Source organism: Phyllostomus hastatus, unplaced genomic scaffold (genome assembly GCF_019186645.2).
Source record: "Phyllostomus hastatus isolate PE091 unplaced genomic scaffold, TTU_PhHast_1.1 phas_contig_495, whole genome shotgun sequence".
Lineage (NCBI taxonomy): Eukaryota > Metazoa > Chordata > Mammalia > Chiroptera > Phyllostomidae > Phyllostomus > Phyllostomus hastatus.
In genome coordinates, this window is record NW_025333895.1 from 8,668,060 (window position 1) to 8,689,369 (window position 21,310).

A 21,310-nucleotide genomic window follows, 5' to 3' on the forward strand; every position below is an offset into this window, starting at 1 on the left:
GGCTTCCGTCTCCGTGAGCAGCACCCACACCTTCTGAGCCCCGGGGACACCGACACCTGAGCCGTGCCCCCCCACACCCCGCCTCCAGCGAGTGCACCCGTGAGACCCGGGGAAGCTGCCTCTCACCTGCGGGCCGACCACGCCCGGCGGGCCTGGGGGGCCGGTCTTGCCTTGGAAACCCTGCGAAGAGAGAGGGGCACGCTGAGTCGCTGCCGCCGCAGCGGCCCCCACCCCGGAGTCCCAGACTTCACGGGGGGGGGGCCTGTCTCCCTCGTTCCACCGCGTCTGCGTGCAGCCCCGGAGCTCACGGGGCCAGCACGCCGGCCCCGCCGGCCGCTTCCCACGGGCACGCTTCCGTGGCAGAGACGACTTCAGCACTTGCTCGTCTTTGCAGCCTCACTACGCGTGTCTGTTTCGGGCACACGCGGCGCCGTTGGCGGCGGAGCGAGCCGCACCTGGGCGCTGCCTCCGGGCTGAGTCTCGTGGGCGACTCCGCGGAGGCCGCGCCGCCGGCCGCCCGCGCCGCTGGTGTGGACGGGCGGTCGCACAGCACGCGCATGCGCACGCGCAGGTGACTCGGCCAGCACCCTCGGCCCAGCTGCGCGTTGTCGGCGCGACCCCCTACGTCTCTGCTCTGTGCACGCACGGCGCGTACGTAACGACTTGCGTCACTTCCGGCGCCGGCTGCGCCCACGCGCCCCGTCGGCCCAGAAGGTGCCTCCTGACACCGCAGGTGGCGCCCAGACGCCAGTCGGAGTCTGCAGAGGGACGCGGCTGCTTTGCGGGCCCCGCGGGGCCCGGAGGGCAGGCGCAGGGGGCGCTCAGCGCCGCGCCGTCCAGCCCTGGGGCAGGAGGCCCGGCCGGCAGGCCCCGGCGACTCCAGGCAGCCTGGCGCACTTCTGGGGGGCTCTGCACTCCAGGCCCCCGGGCTGCACGCACGGGCCAGAAGGGCCATTTCTGAAGCCGTGTTCTCCGCAGGGCCTTTTACCGGGGCAGAAACCTGGGGCGCTGAACGCGTCCCGGGAGCGCCCGCGCGGAGGCAGGAGCCTGGGGGAAGGAAGGGGAGAAAGCCCCCTCCCCGGTGTGGGCCGTGGCGTGGGACCACCGGCAGCTGCTGAGGGTGGGGTCCGCCCTGGCCGAGTAAGGGGCTTTGGGCTCAGGAGAAGGGGCGACCTGGACGGCTTCCGTTTTGGAGGGCGGACGGAGCCGGCACCCTGGAGGGCCTTTCTGGACAGCGGGGCTGGACCCCGAGGGGGAGACGGCTGGCTCCCCCGGCTCGCTTTGGAGAGGGCTGTCCTGCGTCTGCGGGCGGCCGGCACGACAGACGCAGCGGGAAGCGCCGCACTACTTCCCCGCAAGGACGAGCCGCGCAGACACCCTGCCAGCCTCCATTCGAATAAGTCAGAGCGAGCCAGGGCCGTGCCACCCTCCCCTGCGTCTGCCCAGAACGGCTCTGGAGAAACATGGGCACCGCCCAGGCCAACGCTTTAGTTTCTCTCCATAAACAATAGAGCAAAGTGCTCTCCGGGAGTCGGGCGGCCGGCCACGGGGAAGGTGTAATTACGTGAGCTTCCATCACAATGAATGAAAGAGACAAAGGGATTTTTTTAAAGCCGGCAGGCACCGAAGAACATATTAAATACGGCATCGAAACCTCACTGGGCTTGGGAGGGGGGGGCTGCCTCTGTGAGAAACTTCAGAGACCTTTGACCTGAGTCCAGAATGGCCTCAGCCCGGAGCTTCCAGGTCACCAGTGTGCCCACACCCATCCCTGGGACACGTTGAGAAAAGACACAGAGTGGGGCTGGACCACATCCCAGGCGGCCCGAGGGCAAGGAGATAAAGGCTGTCTTCTTAAAACCAGAAACGTTAGACTCCCTTAACGCCCTGGTGCCGCAGCCCACCACGGCCACTGCTAACAGCGAGGGCAAGGTCAGAGGTCAGCCGCAATGGCCAAGACGCAGGGCAGGGGTGTGTCTGGTGCCCCCGTCTGGCCCACCGGGCCACCTGTCCTCACGACAACAGGGACAGAAGGAGTGTGCCGGACGCCCTTCCGCCAACCTTCAGCTGAAAGGAGCTGGCCGGTCGAGGCTGGGACCAGTGTCGGGCCCCCACCCCTTCTCGGGCACTTTTACAGCTGAAGTCACCGCACGACTGGGGCAGAAATGGGGGCGCCCCCCTGGTTTGCCATTGGAGAGCATGCCTCTCCAGGAGCTGTGCTCGAGGGTACTCGGACAGAGGGGAGGTTGGCCACACGGGACCCAGGGTGCCCATGGTGTCCTGTGTGCGTGTTATGACGTGTTTACATGTGACCCTGGAAGCAGGCACCTGCGGTCCGCACGGAGACGTCATGTGCACTGGGGCCTGCGGGGCTCCCCCCAGATAGGGTCCCCCCAGGCCAGCCCGTGTCCCCCCGCACCGCCAGTACTCACGGTCTCCCCTCTCTGTCCGGGGTGTCCCGGGAGCCCGTCCTTGCCTGGGGGGCCCTGAGGAGGAAGCAGAGGGACAGAGTCTCCTTCCGTTCTGAGAAGCTCACGCTGCCCAGGGAGCAAAGTCGCCACTTTGTTTCTAGGGTAACCACCGCATCAGTCCCGGTGACGAAGTACCAATGGGAGCCTCGCACCCGCCAGAGGGCCGCCCTGCGGTCACCCTCATCTCCCAGGGGAGAAACTGAGGCAGGGAGCTGTCACCAGCTCCCTAAGGTCCACCAGCAGGGGGCGCCGGCGGACGGGGGCCCAGGTTGGAAGTCAGCCCCTTCCTAACCACGGCCCTCAGGCGTGCCCCGCTGGCAGAACCTCCCCCTGGCTGGTGTCCCCTCCTGCCAGAGGGGTGTTGGAGAGACACGCCATACCTGTCATGAATGGGACTGCTGTCCCTGACCCCGGGGCCTGTGGAGGGGGGGCCTCACTCGGAAAGAGTGTGTTTGCTTGTGTCGTTCGGCCAAGAAAGCGGCAGCCCCAGGACCCTCACGAGGGCCCCAGCTAGAGAAGGCGGCCGACCGAAGGGGAGAGCGGTTCGTGCTGCCCAGAGCGCGCTGGCTCCCCAGCGCGGGAGGGTCAGGCGGTGGACGCAGCCCCGCCTCTCTGCTGACCCACCCCCCACCTGGAGGAGGCTGCATGGGCCCCGGGGGCCAATGAGCATCTCCAGAAAAGCCCGACGTCCGGGGAGCCAAACCAGGAAAACGCGTTACTTACAGGGGGGCCCTTGGGCCCAGGAAATCCGGTGGGTCCTTGGGGTCCGTTGGGTCCCTGGGGACAGAGAATGGCCAGTTTGAGGGCAGCCCCTGGCCACGTCCGCCAGAGTCCTTGCTCTGAGCGCAGGCCCGGCCCCCTTGACGTCAGCCCCTCCCTCCCCAGAGCGCAGGGGAAAGGCCGGTCAGGGGCCCGGGGCAGCCAGGTCACAGGGCACAGCCCCTCGGGCCGCATGGCACGGAGGACCTGGGTTCCCAGTGTCCCAGCCGCCTCCACATCCCCAGGCCAGGGGGCCGACCCCCAAGACAAGACCTGACTCCCCGCACAGCCGCCACTGCTCTCCCTCCAGACTTGGGGGAGACCTCCCCCCTTGGGTAGGGCCCCTCTGCCCTGCCCGCCCCGCAGGAAAGGCAGCGGCGCTTACCCGCTCACCCGGAGGGCCGGCCGGGCCGTCCCCTCCCGAGTTGCCCTAGAGGGAGGGAGAGAGGGAGGAAAGCTTGTTGTTGTTACTGTCACTGCCTCTGACGGGGACTCTGGCCCCACCGCCCGTGCCCTGCTGTCGGTCCGTGGGTCCCCGCTCTCGGCACGGGCGGGCGCACTGCGGCCTCCAGGTGGGTGCGTCCGGGCAGCGAGGGGACAGGCCGGGCCGGGACCTCAGCCCAACGGGAGGCCCCTCTCCGTGGCGGGAAGGCGCTCTGGGACTACGTCCAGGACAGGACGGCCCCGTGTGGCCGAGATCCCTTCCACACTGACCATTGGGGGTTGGTGTCCACCCCTCGGCCGAGGCAGCAAGACCTTTGTTTAGATTTCCGGCCAAGCTCTCAGCAGCTCTCCAACCCACTTCCAAGGAAAGAACGGAGGCCTCCCCACCAGAGCCGGATGGGGCATCTGTCCAACCCCGCCCCGCCCCGGCCTCACCTCAGCCCCACCCTCCTGTCTGACCGAGCCCGCCCACCGCCCGCTGGAGGTGACCAGCTCCCCCTTAAGTCCCCCAAGAATCCCTCCTCCTTCCATTGTCTCACGGGCAAAAGGCCCGGATGGCCCTCGTCGCCCCCTGTGGACAGCAGGGGTGGGGGGGACGTACCTTGGGGCCGGGCTTCCCGGTGATGCCCCGGGGGCCTCTCTCACCCCTCGGGCCCTGGACAGAGGGGAAGAGGAAGGTCAGCTCACACCCCTCAGACTCCCGGAGACCACCTCCCCCGCACCCGGGGCGCCCCCTGCAGCGTGCCCACGATTCTGGGCCGGCCCTGAACCCAGGGGGAGGTTACCGTTGGGCCTCGCTGCCCCCGCGGTCCCGGCTTCCCCGGCGTGCCCTAGAATCAGAAAAGGCGGAGGCTGGTCAGTCCCTGCCTGTCACCACCGGCACGGTGGCCTCTCCTGGTTCCTGGGCAGACACCTTGAAACCAGAGACCAGAACAGGCCCCCACTTTATCTTTGTTTTAATGGGAGAGTTTCGGTGGGGGGGGCACTCGGGGCGCCCTCGGCACGCACGAGGCTCGCTGAAATCCGGTTTTCTCCCCGCTGTCTGGACACTTACCACCCTTCTCCGCTTTCTCCCCTGGAAGCTTCTGTCCCCGCCCCCCACCTCCCTCCTCGCCGCGCTCTCGCCACGGGTGGGGGAGCCATTATTGCGGGAAAAGAGAGGGAAGTCAACCGCTTCATACATAATTTACTTCGGCTACAGTTACGAATATTAGCCATTAAATTTTCAGCAGGGCTGCAGCTCAGCCGACGGGCGACGCGACCCATAAATCCTACACCCGGGGCCGCGTGCTCCTCTCCCAACAGCCCGAGGCGCCTCTGTCTTCTCTCGCATTTTCCGAACCACAGACCCACACCGAGGCCGTTTCCTCCCGGAGCAGCAGCAGCAGCGCGAGGGCCGGTGGCCGCCACGGGCCGTGGCACGGGGAGGCCACAGGCTGGCTGGGGCCCTGATCTCCGCCGCTCCCCTGGCCCTTTTCTGGACTCTTCGTCCTCCGGTTTCCCACGGCCAAGCTGGAGGAGGGGTCCGCATGCTCACGGCCCCCCCACGTCTCCTCTCACCGCCCTCCTTCCGCTTGCGTCTGGAACCAGCCCCCTTGCTAGTCTCCCATTTGAAAGCAACCGAGCCCCAGCTGGAGTGGCTCAGTGGATTGAGCGCTGGCCTGTGAACCAAAGGTTTGCCGGTTCAATTCCCAGTCCGGGCACAGGCCTTGGTTTCGGTATAGGTCCCCAGTAGGGGGCGCTCGAGATCAACCACACATGGATATTTCTCTTTCTCCCTCCCTTCCCCTCTCTAAAAATAAAGTCTTTGAAGTTTTTAAAAACATAAATAAAATAAAACTGTTTGTGATAATGACATATGTGGCTTCCTAACGATGCCAGAGCCTTTGGCTTCAGATAAACGTTTGCACAGAAAGCTGACGAGGCGCCCACGTCCTCCCCGCGTGGACTTCACGCGGGCCCCGCCACGACTCCCTGGCGTCTGCCCGTGGGCGGCTCCCACCCGCCACCCTTGGCTGCCACCACCGTGGCCCAGGGCGGTTTAACGAGGCTCGAGGTCCCGCCCTACACCCCCAGGTGCGAGGCTCGGGGAGCCAGAGGGTCCCGGCCACGACTCCCGCCGGGCTCCCAGGCAGCCCCCTTGCTCCTCCGTCTTCTCCGTAAACGAACCCAAACCAAAGGGTTTCGGTCCCGGCGACTGACGCCATTGGACGAGGTGCCACGAGCCCCAGCCTCTGCCTGGGGGCGCCCGCCGCCCTCACACAGTCCCAGAGGCGGCCTGGCTCCGGCGAGGAGCCGCACGCGGGTGAGAGAAACCTCCTGGTGGCCGGAGGGGACGCGACGGGGGTGGGGGGGGCTCTTCCCAGGCAGGGCTGCTGGGGGCGGCCAGGCGGCTCACGTCACGTCACGCCAGCTGCGTGGGGATACTCAGGCCCCTGGTGTTTTTCCCGCTGAACCCACGGTCGGCCGTCCCAGAACCTGCGCCTTGCAGCCAGGACGGGCCAACACGAGTCCCAGCGCAGCGGCCAGCCGGCTCGGTCTGCGGGGCGTCTGGTGCCGGGCGGGAGCAGCACGTCTGCGTGACCCAGGACTTCAGTTCAGCCTCGGGCCACCGTCCAGCTCGTCCCCGAAGACGGAGCCACAGAGACGCTGGGCGCAGGAGGCTGGCCGGGCATCTGTCCCGACCTGAGTCCGCTCCCCGGGGCCTGGGTGGTCGGCTGGGTGGGGGTCGGGCTCCAGCACCCAGGCTGCGGGCCCGTTCCTCATCGCCTTCCCCACAGCCCCCACCTGAACTCCCCAGGGAGGCCCCTCTGGGGCTGGGGTGGGGGGGCGTCTGAAATGCGGCCTGGCACCTTCCATGTCGGGGGCGGGACCTCGCCCAGCTCCGCGGGGGTGGTGAGTCCTGGGCCCCGCCCACTGCCGCGGGCCCCGCCCACTGCCACCAGCCCTGCCCACTGCCGCAGGCCCCGCCCTGGGCTCCTTCCCTCTGCCGCTCGGCCAGCCCCCTTCGCGTGCAGGGCGACGACACAGGGAACGGGAGTGCGGCGCACCCCGGGGTGCTCGGCTGGGGCAGCTCGCCAGTGACCGAAGGGAAGCCTCCGGAACTTGGACGGCAGCGCTGGGGAGCTACACGGCGAGGGAAAGAGAACTCCCTTCTCCTTCCTTTTAAACCCAGCCCCGAGGAGAAGACACCCAGGAGAAAGCAGCAGCCGGGCGGGCTGCCGTCCTGCGGCGCTGCGGACCCACTGTGCGTGTAGGCGGGAGCGCTGAACAAACTTGCCCCGCCCCCACCCCACCCCAGGCTGGCGGGGTCGTCCTGCTGAGTGTGCCGGCCACCACCGGAGTGAGGTCACTGCTCCAGAGAGAGGACAGTGCCGGCAGCCCCGGAGGGAGAAACCCCAAGGCCCGGGGAAGTGCCCGCCGACCCTCAGGGCAGCAGAGCGTGCCGCCACCGCAGCCGGGACGTCCTTACCCGGCCTCCCTTCTCGCCGTTGGCGCCAGGAAATCCAGGAAATCCAATAGAGCCCTGGAAGAGGAGACGGGGGAAGAAGCATGAGTGCTGGGCTGGGGGTGGGTTCTGCTCGGTGGGCGGGGGTCGGGGGGCCTGTTACAGGGCACACACGGCCTCGGACACGGCCTCCTCTGCCCCCCATCCATCCACCACCCACCATCCATCCACCTACCACCCATCCACCCACCATCCGCCCACCCACCATCCACCCCTCATCCACCCACCACCCCCTCAGGAGCAGACCCTCAGCACCTCAAAGACCCCACACCTGAAAACTGAAGTGCAGCCCCACCCACGTCCCCCTTTCTCCGTCTCTCCACCCCCCTCCCCCCCGCCCCCGCACAGCCGTGTCTCCCAGTCGCTGGCACCGTGGGAGAGGAGGGGGCGTTTACAGCGGAGACTGGAGACGGGGCGTGACTCTCGCACGGAGGGCACGCTGTCGCCGCCCCCTTGCAGCCCGGCGGCTCGTCCAGTTGGAAGTGACCGTGACCTCGGGCACCGACCAGCAGCTCACTGTGTGATTCTGGCCCCCCCCACGTGATGCCCGTGGGCAGACAGGGGACCTAGGGCCCGCGATCCCGCCGCTGGCTGAGCGCTGGCCATGCGTGGTGCCGCGCCCCCCGTGGGGGTGCCCCCTGGTGACCCCAGAGGTCTGTCCCCTCCGAGGGTCTTCAAACCCTCACCCGAACACGCGCCCTCCTCCCGCCACCAGACGGGAGACCCCCGAGGGGACCTGGGGTGCAGGCCCCACGTTGCCCGCTCAGGAGCCGGGTCGCCGCGCACGAGGGCCAGGCTGCGTCTCACCCCCGCCCCCTTGGCCGCCAAGGCCTGCCCCCGCCCGTCCACAACGCTGCCTGAACTGCACCTGCACGGCCCCGCCTCTCCCAGACTCTGCTCCTCCCCTCCCCAAAGAGGAAGCGTGTGCACCGCCCCTTGCATCGGGACACGGCGGGCGCCACCGCGGTGGGCAGCCACGGCACGGCGTGCTCAGCGCCCCACCGTCGGACACTGAACAAACTCCTGCCTCTCGGCGAACCGTCCTCCGCACCGTGGGGGCGACTCTGCACCCCGAGTGGGGTCACGGGCGTCCACGGAGGGCTGAGGTAGGCGTGTCCGGACCAGAACGGAGACACCTCAAGGTCGCCGGCCCCGCCCCCCCCAACCGGGACTGAGCCGAGTCCGCACGCAGGTGGGCGCCGAGGACAGGGGAGCCTGGGGGGCAGGCCTGAGACAGGACACAGCCCTCCTTCGAGGTTACTTATGTGTCTGGGGCAGGCACACGGCCATTTTCAAGGAACAACCGTGAACAGTAGAAGGTGAGGTTTCAAAAAGAGGAGTGTTTCAAAGGGTTCCCAGAGCCCGACGGGGCTGCTTCTCCACAGCAGGCAGACTCTGCGCGAGAGGTGTCTCCTCTCCCACTCCCGGCCAACGGCCTTCCCATCTCCGGGGGGCGGAGCGGGGACGGGCTCAGCCTCAAGTCCCGCGACCTGAGACCCCCGGGGGCGGGCCCCTTGCTCTGAGAGGCTCAACTGGCTGCCCCGTGAACGCAGAAGGTGACTGGGAGGGCAGCCCTGGGGGACAGGGGTCAGGGGTCAGGGGTCAGGGCACGGGGCGGGGAGGGGCCGGGGCGTCCCATCGGGAGTTACCTTTGGCCCTTGTCTTCCTGGGTAGCCGGGCAGCCCCGGGACTCCGAGCTTCCCCTGGGGAGAGAAAAGGGGCCGAGTGACAGGGCCACACGCATCTCTCGGTCCCCGAGGCCCTGCCTGCCCGCCTGGGTGGTCCCTCCCATACCCCCGCCGTCTGCAAAGCCCAAGTGGCCTGAGGCAAGGGTGTGAATCAAATCGAGGGTGAGACCTCGCTTCACCCTGTGGTGAAGCAGTTCTAGTCCTGGGGCGAGACGGGACACACGGGGGCACTCAGGGGCCCGTTCCCGCTGGGGCGGGGGGGCGCAGGAGCAGGGTGGGCGCAGGGCCCTGCACCGGGACAGCACGTCGGTGGCGGGTGGACAGGCTCAGACCCTGGGCTCTGCAGCTCCCGGAGGAGGAGCCCTTCCCGGGGACTGGCAAAGCGCCCCCAAGGGCCACACTCGGGACAAGAAAGGGGCTGACCTGTCACCAACTTTGGGGGGAGGGCGTGGTGGCGGCGGGAGTGTCAGGGTGAAGCACACAGGACAGGGACCCACGTTGGGAACCACCGCGCCCCAGGCTCAGGGGCTCGGCCCGACGGGGCCGCCGGCCTGGACGCCCGGGGCCACTGGGAACGGTCTGTCCCCGGGAAGGGACCGAGCCCCCGTGTTCCGTCCGTACCTTCTCCCCGGAGGGTCCCAGAGGACCAGGGTCGCCATTCGGACCTCCACGACCCTTGGGGCCTTCGGGGCCGTCTTCCCCTCGGGGGCCAGGTGGGCCGATCTCCCCCTGCAAGGCAGAGAAGAGAAGGTGAGGGGGACCCCGCGGTGCCCACGGTCACCGCTGCTCCGGCAGTGAGGGCAGGATCCCAGGCTTCCCCCTGGGGCCAGTGCAGCCGGCTCGGCCCTCGGGCCCCGCAAGCAGACTCCTGCAGCAACCCGCAGGGCCCTGCCGGGGGGCCGTGCTGCATCCCGCCCGCGTAGGGCTGGTGGCCGCCGGCCCTGGGCCTGGCCCACTCACTGCCACGGCCCAGGTACCCTCCCACCTTCTGGGAAAAGAGTGCCTCTTGGCCAAAATAACCCCGTTTAGCAACAAGAGCCCTGACATGCTACCTCCCCCTTTCCGAAAGCCCAGGAGGCTCCGCAGTGGGCGGTGGCTCAGGGCCGGGCACTTCCTGTGCGCAGCTTGGCCCACGGCAGACCCCAAGAGGCCTCCCAGAGACCGAGGGGCCTCGTCCTGCTGCCCCAGGTCACAGACGGGCAGCCTCGGGGCCTGGCGAGGCCCCAGCAGAGCCCCCGCCCGGCCTGAGGGCCCACCCCGACCTCCGGGCCTGCCGTCCCCTCCTTTGGTCGCCAGTGCTCCGGAGCCCAGTGCGAGGTCACAGAACAGGGGGCAGTACATGGGGGGGTCCTCACCCTAAAACACAACTAGGACATGTTTGGGAGCCACAGTGCCCCAAGGGTCGGGCAGGGACCCCCAGACCTCGTGACCGGCGACCTGTGGCCATGGGCAGGCTGCTCCGTTCCGGGGTCGCCTCTGCCACCTGCTCCCTCTCGCCTGGGCACCTCGCTCGAGCGAAACGAGTTGCTCTACAGTCCAGAGTACTGGTCCCCACTGACCACCAGGGCAGGGCCAAGACACAGGGAGAGGGGAGGGGACCACACGTTGGCCACAGGTGACCAGGAGGTTAGTGCCAGGTGAGGAGGGGGCGGAGAGCCAGGCCTCTGGGCTCCCGGCGGGCCCTGCCTGCGGAGAAGCCGCCCCGTGGCCCCGAACGCCCAGCCCCTGCCCGGCACACTCACCCGGTCCCCCTTGATGCCCATGTCTCCTTTAAAGCCGGGAAAGCCGTCTTCCCCCTGGACGCGGGAGAGAGAGAGAGAAAGGGGGTGGGCCTTGGTGGAGACGGAGCACCCGCCTCCCCAGCAGCGTTCCCCTCCCCACGCAGCTCCCATGCCCCAGCCCAGAGCCTCCGGGCCACGCGGGACACACTGGGGAGAGGGCCCGGGGAAGCTTTCTGAGTTGGACGAGCCTGGTCGTGTCCGGCCAGCCGCCAGGCCCGCGGTGCCCAGCCCGGTGCAGCAGCTCAGCAGCAGTGGCTGCAGCCCAGAGATGCGGCCCCTCCCCACCCCCACCTCCCAGGGCCCCTGGGGACGGAGCACGAACCGTCCTGGCCAGGAGGTGTCCCCACGGCACCCCACCCCACATCTCTCCAGCAGCCCTGTCTCTGGCTAAGGGGCGAATGTGACAGGACGGCTGTGGGCTCTGGGAAGCCAGCTGCACCAGGACAAAGTCCCTGGGCCAGTGGCGGGGGTTCAGGGGCCGGAGCCTGTGAGTGGTCCCGGGGCGGTGGCAGGGCCGGGGCCCGCCTGCGGGGAAGGTGCTGGGCCGCGGCCGGCCGGCTCTGTGGGGAGAGCAGTGTCCAGGGGTGGGTGAGGCTCCGGCTCCCGGCTCCCCGAGTCTCCTGGGACGAGGGCGGCTTGTTCGGAAGCCGTGCTCCGGGTCCCGCCAGGCTCGGGGGGCTCTGGAGGGAGCTGAGGGCCTGTGTGTGTTTGGGGGGGAGCGGGCTTCTCCCACAAAGCCGTCCACTGAGAACAGAGCCCGGGCAGGATGGCCCGAGGACGCCCCGGCCGGCGTACAGACAGTCCGGCTGCTGCGCCAGACCGGTGCAGCGTGGCACTGGGCGGGCCACCTCGGGGACAGGCACGGCGGGGGCTGCGGGCAGGGAGCCTGCCGGACGCAGCCGCAGCCCAGGGCCCGGCACCCCGCCCCCGCCGCCCGGCTCTGCCGTGGCCTGGAGGCTGCCGGGGAAGAAGGTCTAACAATAAAGTGGCCCCGCCTGCCGGCTGCCCTGAGGGGCCACCCACCCGGGAGGGGAGCATGGGGTGTCTGCCGGCCCCTGCAGGAGAGTGGGGGGGTTGTGGGCTGCCTCCGGCTGGGGATGTGACCTTGGGCAGGGGTGCAAAGCCCCAGACCCCCGCCCTCTGCCCTCCAGGGGGCACACCCATGGTTCCAAGGGCCTGTCCCCCTCCACTGGCTGTCATCCCTTTGCAGACGGTGTGTCCCCCAGGGTGGCACCGGTCCCCTCCATACTCAGGGGTGGCACCCACGCCAGCTGGTGCCTAGGAGTGTGGTGGCCCGGCGCGGGGGTTGGGGTGGGGAGGGAGGGACACTCACCTTCTCGCCCTTGGTGCCCTTCAGACCCCGGATGCCGTCCGCTCCCTACACAGACAAAAAGGGGGGTGAGGGCTCATGCTGAGGAGCCCTCGTGGGCCTGGGCCCCAGCCCCTGATGCCAAGGTGAGCCGCATGCTCAGCAGCTGACACGGGAGCCCCCACACCTCGCCCTCAGCAAGAAAGGCTCGGCCGGCTGGCGGGCGGCCCCCGGCCCCACGCCCACCCACGTGACGGCCATCCTGGACCGGCCTCCATGGGCCCCTGTCCGTCCGGGGCCTGCGCAGCACGGACCTGAGGCCTGAGCTCCGGCCCCCGGGCCCCCCGGTTCCTGCCTGGTTCCTGCTCAGTGGCCTCTGACAACCCCCCCCCGGCTCCCGAGCCTCAGTTCCCCCAGCAGGAATGTGGGTGCTGGTGGGCGGGGACCCCTCCGAAGCGCTGGGACTGTGCTCGGGGCACGGGGTGGGCACTCGGGACGCAGCAGCGAGGGGCCGTCCGCTCACTCTCGGTCACTTGCACCCTCGTCGTCGTTGACGTGTGGCAACCCCGTGCACCGTTGTTTTACACGTCAACCCCTACAACGGTCACTATCAGTGCCATCAGCCCAGGGCACACGTGGTCTCGGGGCTGAGCCGGAACCTGAGAGCGGGGCGTGTCCTCCTGCCCCCGACTCACGGGGCCAGGCCTCACCTGGCTGGGCCCGCGGCTCGGCCCCCGGGGGAGTTAGGCAGCCGCCCCTCCCCCTCCGACCTCCCAGCAGGGGACAGGTGCCGCCAGCCGCCTGCCAGGAGCTTTCCCGGGCCACCTGCCCACGGGGCACGGGGCCCCAGACAAAGGCCGGCCTCCCGGTTCCGTCCTCCGGCTGACGCTGCAGCCGGGACGGTGGGCTGCCTCCCGGGCGCTCGGGCTCCCCGCCGCCCTCTGGTGGCGGGAACTGGGAGCGACTGTGCGGTTCTGAGCCTCTTTCTGCGGAGAGCGACGGACCCAGACAGACAGACGGACACTGAGCGGAGCCGGCCTCCGCAGGGGGCCACTGTGGACCCCACCGGCGCCCTGGGCTCCGTCCGCCCCGGTGACAAGAAGCTTCCGGAAGGAGGAGAGGCGTGCGTGCGGCCACCCCGAGACCCTAGGTCGTGGGGCCTCCGGCACCGGCTCCCCGCCTCCTCGCTGGAGGGCTCCCTGCCCACGCCCGCTGAAGACAGCAGGGCGGGACGGAGAACCTCGAGAGCCCTCCCGACCCGAAGTTCTGCCGTGTTCTGGCCCGCGAGAGGCCAGGCGGGGTCCCTCGGCGCCGGCATTGCGGACGCCGGGGCTAGGCCGCTCCTCGTCAGGGGGCTGCCCTGCACACGGTCCCCAGACGAGGGGTGCGGTGCAATGACTGTCCCTGGCCTCTACCTATCTGATGATGGAGCCCCCCAAAACTGGAACCGTCAGGCGTGCCCACAGGTGTCCCCCACAATGAGAACCCCTGGCCCAGCACGCCCACGACAGCCCCGGTGGCCCACGCTGGGGCGGCGAGACACAGGGGCCAGCGCCACCTAGTGGACGTGACAGCCCAGGGGGCAGGGCTCCACCTGCGGCCCGGGGCGGGGGCGCAGCCAGGGTCTCCCGGCAGCCCACTCCCCGACACCGCCCCTGTGAGCTCAGGGCAGGCGGCTGGGACTCTGCAGCCACTGGAGCCCCGATGGACGCCCCTAGGGCAGGGGGCAAGACGAGGGCGGGGGAGGGGGCCTAAAAGTCAGGGATATCACAGGACAGGAGGGGCCCCTTGCTCAGGAAGTTTCTGTGGGACTCCGTGCGGCTCGCCCCGCCCCCTCCCCACCCCCGCCCGAGGGCCGAGGGTCTCAGAGCGCCCGCTCGGCCCCCACGCCCACCCGGGCCAGCTGCCTGCTGGCCACGCCCCGAGTGCACGGGACGGTGGGTGTCTGCGTCCCTGATCCACACACCGTCCGACGCGCCCTGCCCTTCCACGCCCCGCCTGCAGGCCTGCCCGGACTGCTCCCGCCGGGAGAGGGCTTTCATCCGACAGACGAGCCGAGAGCGCCCTGCAGCCCACGTGGGCGACCGGCAGAGGGTCGGGGCGCCCTGGGTGTGGGGTGAGGCCCGGGCACAGAGGAGCCTGGCCGCCCCCCCCCCCCCACCCCCCTGCCCCCCCATGGGGGCCGGGGCTCTCTGCAGGGGCTCGCTTCCTGGGAGACGGGAGTCAGGCCCCCTGGGCTCCGGGGCGGACACCGGGTTGGAATGAGCCCGGGCCTGGGTCCTGAGGGCGGCATGGGTTTCAGGGTCGTTTGGGGCAAGTCACAGAAACTGAGGTCCCCTGCCCCACGGGGCAGCCGCGTGCCACAAGCACTCCTTGAAAGGCCAGAGCACCTGGCTGGTGTGGCTCAGAGGTTGAGTGACAGCCTGCCAATCAAAGGGTCGCTGGTTCAGTTCCCAGTCAGGGCACACGCCTGGGTTACAGGCCAGGTCCCCAGTAAGGGGCGCTTGAGGGGCAACCACACACTGATGTTTCTCTCCTTCTCTGTCTCACTCTCTCTACCTCTCTAAAAATAAACAAAATCTTCACAAAAAAGTCAGCAGGAGGCACCATCCCGCCACCCAGGCCCTGCCCTTCCTGGCCCCAGTTGCTCACTCCTGGCCCTGCTCAGGCCCAGGGACCGGACCCGGAGTCCCTCAGGCAGACCGGGGCGGGGGGGGCAGGTCCTGCTCCAGGCCGGGCACGCCCTGCCCCGCCACCCCAACCCCGCCCTGCACGCAGACCCGCAGCGGCACCAGCCTCACCTTAACTCCTCGAGGGCCGGGGTAGCCGAGGGGGCCCTGGGGGCCAGGCGGACCCTGAAACCAAAGGGGAAACACCATTAGCAGCTGCTTCTCGGTGGGGGGGAGGGCCGTTACGTCCAGTCCCCTCCAGGTCCTTGCCCACCAGTGGGAAGCTCGCCTTCCACCGGCAAAGCCCCCTGCTGCCACGAGCAGATGGGGACCCCAGAGGAGACTCGGGGCCGAGTCCCAGGGTCACACGCACCAGCCCCGAGCTGCAGCGGGGGCTCCAGTCTCTCCCCGGGGAGGACGGCGTGGCCCAGCTCCGGGCCGGCCGGGCGGGTGCTGGGACTCAGAGGGGCCACGCTGCCATTGAAGACACGCACTGCTGGCCCAGGGGCCTCGGAGCGGGACGGGTCAGCTCCCGGCCGGCCACCCGAGGAAGGGGTGTCCTTTGCCGGCCCAAGGGCCTTCCTTGCGGACGACTGCCCAGGGCTCCTGGGGCAGGTGCGGGCCCGAGGGGCTGGGAGCAGGGAGGGAGGCGGCCGTGACTTTCGCCACAAACAGCACAGTGGGCGGGCTCCCGGCTGCTCAGGACGCCGGGAGATCCCCAATGGCTCTAACCCCCAAGTCTTGGGGCCCGAACATGCACGCCAGTGGGTCGGGAGGAGCCTCGGCCCGGAGCCTGCACGGTCACCGGTTTCCGCCTGGTCAAGGTCGGGCTGCACCCCCACCCCCCTGTGCAGAAACCGAGCCTGGGGAGGGGCCCAGGACCCAAGGGTGGGGGGAGGACCCGGCTCCCTGGGGAACGACCCCACAGCACAGCCGTCAGGGACAGGGCACGGCTTCGGGGGGCGTCCTGGAGCAGAGGGGCTGACAGCCCCGAGCCCTGTCCTGCAGGAGGGGCTGGAGGGGCCGGAGCGCGGCTGCACCCACCTGGGTTCCTTTCTCTCCGGGGGGGCCTTCTTTGCCAGGGTGGCCCTGTCGGGAAAGAGAGGCTGGGGTCAGTCGGTGCCCCGTGGACATGCGCCGCCTCCCCTGCAGTGGCCCCGCGGTGGGAGAGCAGTGCCCTGAGGTGTCATCCGGCTCCCTCCCGCCCACAGACAAAAGCAGACAGCCCTGGACCCTCCCAGCCTCGAGGCCCGAGTGAGTCCCACAGCCCCTGACCCTCGGCTGCCTCTCTCGCACGGGGGTCATCGGGCCCGGTCCTGGCGACGGCCGGAGTCAACCTCGGAGGAGGCCGCCCCCCGCCCCCTCGCACGGTCGGATCTGTCACCGACGCGCTATTTCCAGGCGGCGCCTGATTTGGCTACACAGCTGTGCGCTCCCACACGGCAGATGCGTGTGCTCGTCCCCCCTTTCTCCGCGTGCGAGCCCTAAAAATACACCGGCCCACGCAGCCCTTCCCTTCGAACACCGGCACACACAGCTGCCCTGGGGCGGCCCCGGGGCCGGGTGAAGGGGTACTCACCGGGGGTCCGTCAGCGCCGGGCATTCCCGGGAGGCCTGGCTTCCCCAGGGGGCCCTAGAACAAACCAGACTCCGTGAGCAGGCGTCCCGGGGACCCCGGCTGCCCGTCTGCTCTGCAGGCCCCCGAGGTCACTTGCCGACGTTTCTGCTCAAGGAACATTTGCTGAAAAGGATGCTCACAGGTGCCCCACCCACACTGGCACGGAAGCTTCCAGCACCCGGAGCGCCAGCGAGGCGCAGCTTCCAGGGCCTTCGGGTTTGCGACGGGAATGAATGCCCTGGCTAGGTGGAGGGAGGGCCGGCCGGGGCAGAGGGGACCCCAGGCCCAGCGGGCTGTTGGAACAAGCCCCCCGGGGGGTCATGCCGCACGGAGAAACACCCCCAAGAGGTCACTCTGCTCATCCCACCCAGGTGTTCTGTCCCGGGCACCTAGGGCCCAGGTGCCCAGGATATAATCAGAGCTGCCAAATTCAGGCAGGGCCAACCAAACAGCAAAACGAGATGCCCAGGGAAATCTGCTTTCAGACAAGCACACGTAGTTCAAGTTCAACCAGGCACCCCGTGAGTTCTTCTCCCTAAATCTGGCAACCCTACCCACGGCTAGAGAATGAGTGAGTGAGTGAGTGAGTGAGTGAGTGAGTGAGTGAATGAGTGAGTGAGTGAGTGAGTGAATGAGTGAGTGAGTGAATGAGTGAGTGAGCGAGTGAATGAGTGAGTGAGTGAGCGAGTGAATGAGTGAGCGAGTGAATGAGTGAGTGAGCGAGTGAGTGAGTGAGCAAATGAATGAGTGAGCGAGTGACTGAGTGAGTGAGCGAGTGAATGAGTGAGCGAGTGAGCAAATGAGTGAGTGAGCGAGTGAGCGAATGAGTGAGTGAGCGAGCGAATGAGTGAGTGAGCGAGTGAGTGAATGAGTGAGTGAGTGAGTGAATGAGTGAGTGAGTGAGTGAATGAGTGAGTGAGTGAGTGAATGAGTGAGTGAGTGAATGAGTGAGTGAGTGAATGAGTGAGCGAGTGAGTGAGTGAGTGAGTGAGTGAATGAGTGAGTGAGTGAATGAGTGAGTGAGTGAATGAGTGAGTGAGTGAATGAGTGAGCGAGTGAATGAGTGAGTGAATGAGTGAGTGAGTGAATGAATTTGTCAATCAGTGAATGAATGAATGAGTGAGCGAGTGAATGAATGAATGAGTGAGCGAGTGAATGAATGAATGAGTGAGCGAGTGAATGAATGAGTGAGCGAGTGAATGAATGAGTGAGCGAGTGAATGAATGAATGAGTGAGCGAGTGAATGAATGAATGAGTGAGCGAGTGAATGAATGAATGAGTGAGCAAGTGAATGAATGAGTGAATGAGTGAGTGAATGAGTGAGTGAATGAATGACTGAGTGAGTAATGAATGAATGAGTAAACGAATGAATGAATAGTGAATGAATGAGTAAATGAATGAATGAATGAGTGAGTGAATGAATGAGTAAATGTGTGAATGAGTAAATGTGTGAATGAGTAAATGAATGAGCGAATGAGTGAGCGAATGTATGAGTGAATGAGTGAATGAATGAATGAATGAGTGCTTGAGCGAGCGAATGAGTGCTTGAGCGAGTGAATGAATGAGTGAATAGCCGAGCGATTGAGTGAATGACTGACTGATTAAGTGAATGAATGAGTGAGCAAGTGAATGAGTGAATGAATGAGTGAGTGAGTGAGTGAATGACAAAGGTTCACAACCTCCGCTTGGCCCCTGTGCCCGGTGCTTCGTGCTGAGTGTCCCCCAGTCTGGGGAGGATAATGGCTCACACCCCAAGCCGCCAATGCCCAGCGCCCCTCCTGGCCTGCAGCGCACCCCACAGGCGGGCGGTGGTGCCCCTACACCCAGCTCGGCCCACCTACCTTCTCTCCCGGAGGACCGATGGCTCCCTGGGGGCCGGGAAGACCCTGGAGGGGAAGATGGGGCGGAAAGGTCAGAACCGGCGGCTCCAAACCTCTCCCTGCCGTCATCCACTGTCCCCTTGCTCTCGTCCGGACACCGCCCCATGTTCTAGGCCAGGCCACCTCCAGGCCGAGGCCGCTCTGGGCCAGGCCAGCCGCACGGGCGGCACTCCGGCGGCTGCTCAGGCCCCAGACACCCGCCTGGAGTCCCCTGCCGCCCGCTGCCCGCCGCCCGGAAGCCCGCCCCCGGCTCGCTCACCTGGGCACCGGGATTGCCCTGCTGTCCTGGGGGGCCGGGCTCCCCCTGGGGGCCCTACAGGGGATGAAAGTGGAGGCGCTGGTGAAGCTCTGGAGAGTGGGCAGGGGTGACCCCACCCCCTTCGTTAGGGGCCCGGGCCCCCCATCCTGGCCCCCCCCGCCCCCTGAAACCGCTCTCCTCCCCGACGCAAGCGCCCAGTGGAAGGAGAGGCTGCCCAGTGGGAGAAGGCGGGCGGCCCCGCGGCCCAGCGCAGAACCAGGCCACCACCCGCAGGGCTCCGCCCTCGGCCCTGAGCACCCCTTGTTTCTGCAAATGCGCCCCAACGGCCGCCAGGAAAGCACGTGGAGGGGCTGAGCGGGAGACACTCCACTGGGCAGCAAATCCCCAAGCCGCCCGCCCCCCGCCACGCTCAGCCCGCCGGGGCCCTGAGTGCCAACCAACGCGGGGCCTGTGGGGGCCGCAGCGCTGAGGAAGGGCCCGGCCCTCCGCGGTGGGCTGGCTGACGCCCCGGCAGGCACGGGCCAGCGCCCCGCAGTGGGCCTGGGGCTTGGGGCTGCGCCTCCTCCCACACGCCCCTGGTTTCCAGGATGACAGACCTCCCGGCCTGGCCAGGAGCACCCCTACTCTGGGGCCAGGTGGTAGGGACCCCGAAACTCACCACGTTCCCTTTGGGGCCCGGTTGGCCATCCATCCCAGTCACGCCCTGCGGGGTGAGGGGGGTGGGGGGGTCAGAGAGGGGGCTGAGAGCCGAGGAACTAACGCTCAGAAGGAACCCCCCCTTGGCACGGCCGGGCCCCTGCCCGCAATGTGTCACAACCTTGGGGAAGGGGAAGGGCTTCACCCCAAGTAAATCCCACAGCCGTGGTCGGCGTGGGGTTCGGGGGGCTGCCAGGCCCCTCACTGCGTGGGGCAGGCCCGAGCTCTGAGGAAGCAGGGCCCACGGGCTGGGAACGGTGCCCAGGCCACGCCTGGCCCCGGGAAGACCCCCACCCAGACAGGGCCCCACGGGAACCATGGACTTCTACCCACTTCCAGAACTTTCCAGAAGCTGCTGGAAGTGCTTTCAAGCAGCGAGGCAATGTGGGGCCTGGGTCACTCTGTAGCACCCGGGCTGTGTGCCTGAGAGGGGACACCAGGCCAGCCGGTGGTCCCGGGGCCTCCCCCTGCAAACCCACACGGGCTGCACAGCTGCAGTCCCGTGGGAGCCTCGGCGCCCGCCGGCCCCTCCCAGGGCCGCTGGGCAAGTGTGCCCGGCGGTCAGTCAGTGGCCTGAGCCGCAGCTGGGCCCCGGGTCTCGAGGGCAGGGACGGGGACAAACGTGCAAACAGGGGACAGGACTTACGGGAGGTCCGGGAGGGCCCGGGGGCCCCTTCGGCCCCAGCAGACCACGTGGCCCCTGAGAGAGGGAAGAGCAAGGAAGAGTGAGGTCCCCGGGCCGCGCTCGGCCCCCACTGTGTCCGGGGCCCCTGCAGCCGCACAGGCCTCCACCTGCCCCAGGAGTGTGGCCAACGGACCCTCCCACCCGGCTCCACGGCCCCTGCCCAGCCCGCCTGTGCACCTGGGGTCCCTGGAATGGCTGGGCGCTCAGACGGGAGGTCAGGGGGCACCCACCCGGCGGGCGGGAAAGGGGGCCCTACACACTCGCCCGGGGCAGGTCGGCCCGCAAGCCCCCGCCAGGGCACAGCTGTGCTGCGCTGCCCGGGGCGCCGGGCTCCAGGTCTCGCCTCCAGCGCCCTGGGCCCTCCCTCTGCAGCACCATGCGACCGCGCCTCTGACACAAGACCCCGAAGGTTCACGGGGGACAGAGAAACCGGGGTCCTGGGGGGGGGCGTCGTGACCAAACGCACGAGAGGAAACTCGGACCTCTGGGGGAGGGCCCGAGTGCAGCCCCCGCCCCGGGCGGTGAGGTGTGTGTGTGTGGGAACGGCCCTGGGACGGACCTGAGACCCCAGCGGCGGCCACGGGAGCCCAGGCCTGCATCCCTCGCGCCCCCCCCGCCCCCCCAGGAGTCCGGGAGCCTCTCCCCGAGGCACAGGGACCTCGAGGGCCTCAGTTCCCGTTGAACCCGCTCAGACGCGGTGGGTGAGAACCCCGCCCACGTGCCCTGCACTTAGGGGGCGCCTTCGCCACGTGGACACCCAGTCGTGTGCGTGTGTGTGCGTGTGCTTGGGAAGTTAACGGCCTGGAAGGCACGGCTCAAACGTGTGCAGGAGAGCGAGCTGTGCTGATGGATTCTCGCTCGAGGCTAATCACACGCCGAGTGTGTAATTCAGCCCCAAACGAGCCCGTGAGTGCCGGCCCCCGCCCCCTCCACTGCACGGCGCTCTCAACATTTCTCCTCAATTAGCACGGCCAGCGGCGGCCGGCCCCGCGGGCGAGGATGAAAGCAGCCAGACGCACGGGAGTCACAGGGAGGGGGGCGTAATTCACGTCCTTTTGTTGTTCGGGGCGTCGGTGGCTTCGGCCAGAAACGGAAACCAGCTGCGGGGGGCAGAGCTTCCCGACGCCCGGCCGGGGGCACGCGGGGGGGGGGGGGCGCCTCTGCAGAAAGGGCGGCGAACTCTGGACAGTTCAGGACCCTGGACACCCGCCACCGCCCGCGGGGACCTGAGCGGCCTCCCCCGGAAGGCTCTGACGGACATCCTAGAGTGGTCCCCCCGGCTTCCCCTGGCTCCTCTTTGCCCCCACCCAGGGGCACCCCCAGATTTGTTTCTGTGTCCCTGCTGAGCCCCTCGCTCTCGCCACTCTAAGCCGCCCCCCCCATTCTGCTCGGAGGCGGCCCCTTGTGCCACCTGTGCCCCGCGGTGACAAGACACCAAGTCCCCCGCACCCCCGGTCGGCGGACTTACGGGTTCCCCGGGCAGCCCTCTGGGCCCCACTTCTCCGTTGTCGCCCTGTGGAGGGGAAAGGGCAGGGTTTCAGGG

General features: G+C 68.2%; 1 protein-coding gene across 2 annotated transcripts in view; it reads right to left on the minus strand.

Annotated features, from left to right (window-relative positions):
* Positions 1-21,310, minus strand: part of COL5A1 (collagen type V alpha 1 chain) — a 105,647-nt gene that overhangs the window by 28,619 nt on the left and 55,718 nt on the right. For both annotated transcript variants that reach the window (XM_045846024.1, XM_045846023.1), the window contains exons 20-38: positions 21,236-21,280; positions 19,729-19,782; positions 19,045-19,089; positions 18,387-18,440; positions 18,089-18,133; positions 16,209-16,262; positions 15,674-15,718; positions 14,762-14,815; positions 11,985-12,029; positions 10,613-10,666; positions 9,492-9,599; positions 8,832-8,885; positions 7,147-7,200; positions 4,460-4,504; positions 4,276-4,329; positions 3,616-3,660; positions 3,195-3,248; positions 2,433-2,486; positions 127-180 (exon numbers count right to left, since the gene is read on the minus strand). In XM_045846024.1, coding sequence (XP_045701980.1) covers positions 127-180; positions 2,433-2,486; positions 3,195-3,248; positions 3,616-3,660; positions 4,276-4,329; positions 4,460-4,504; positions 7,147-7,200; positions 8,832-8,885; positions 9,492-9,599; positions 10,613-10,666; positions 11,985-12,029; positions 14,762-14,815; positions 15,674-15,718; positions 16,209-16,262; positions 18,089-18,133; positions 18,387-18,440; positions 19,045-19,089; positions 19,729-19,782; positions 21,236-21,280 — 1,017 coding nt within the window. The remainder of the gene's footprint in view (positions 1-126; positions 181-2,432; positions 2,487-3,194; positions 3,249-3,615; positions 3,661-4,275; positions 4,330-4,459; positions 4,505-7,146; positions 7,201-8,831; positions 8,886-9,491; positions 9,600-10,612; positions 10,667-11,984; positions 12,030-14,761; positions 14,816-15,673; positions 15,719-16,208; positions 16,263-18,088; positions 18,134-18,386; positions 18,441-19,044; positions 19,090-19,728; positions 19,783-21,235; positions 21,281-21,310) is intronic.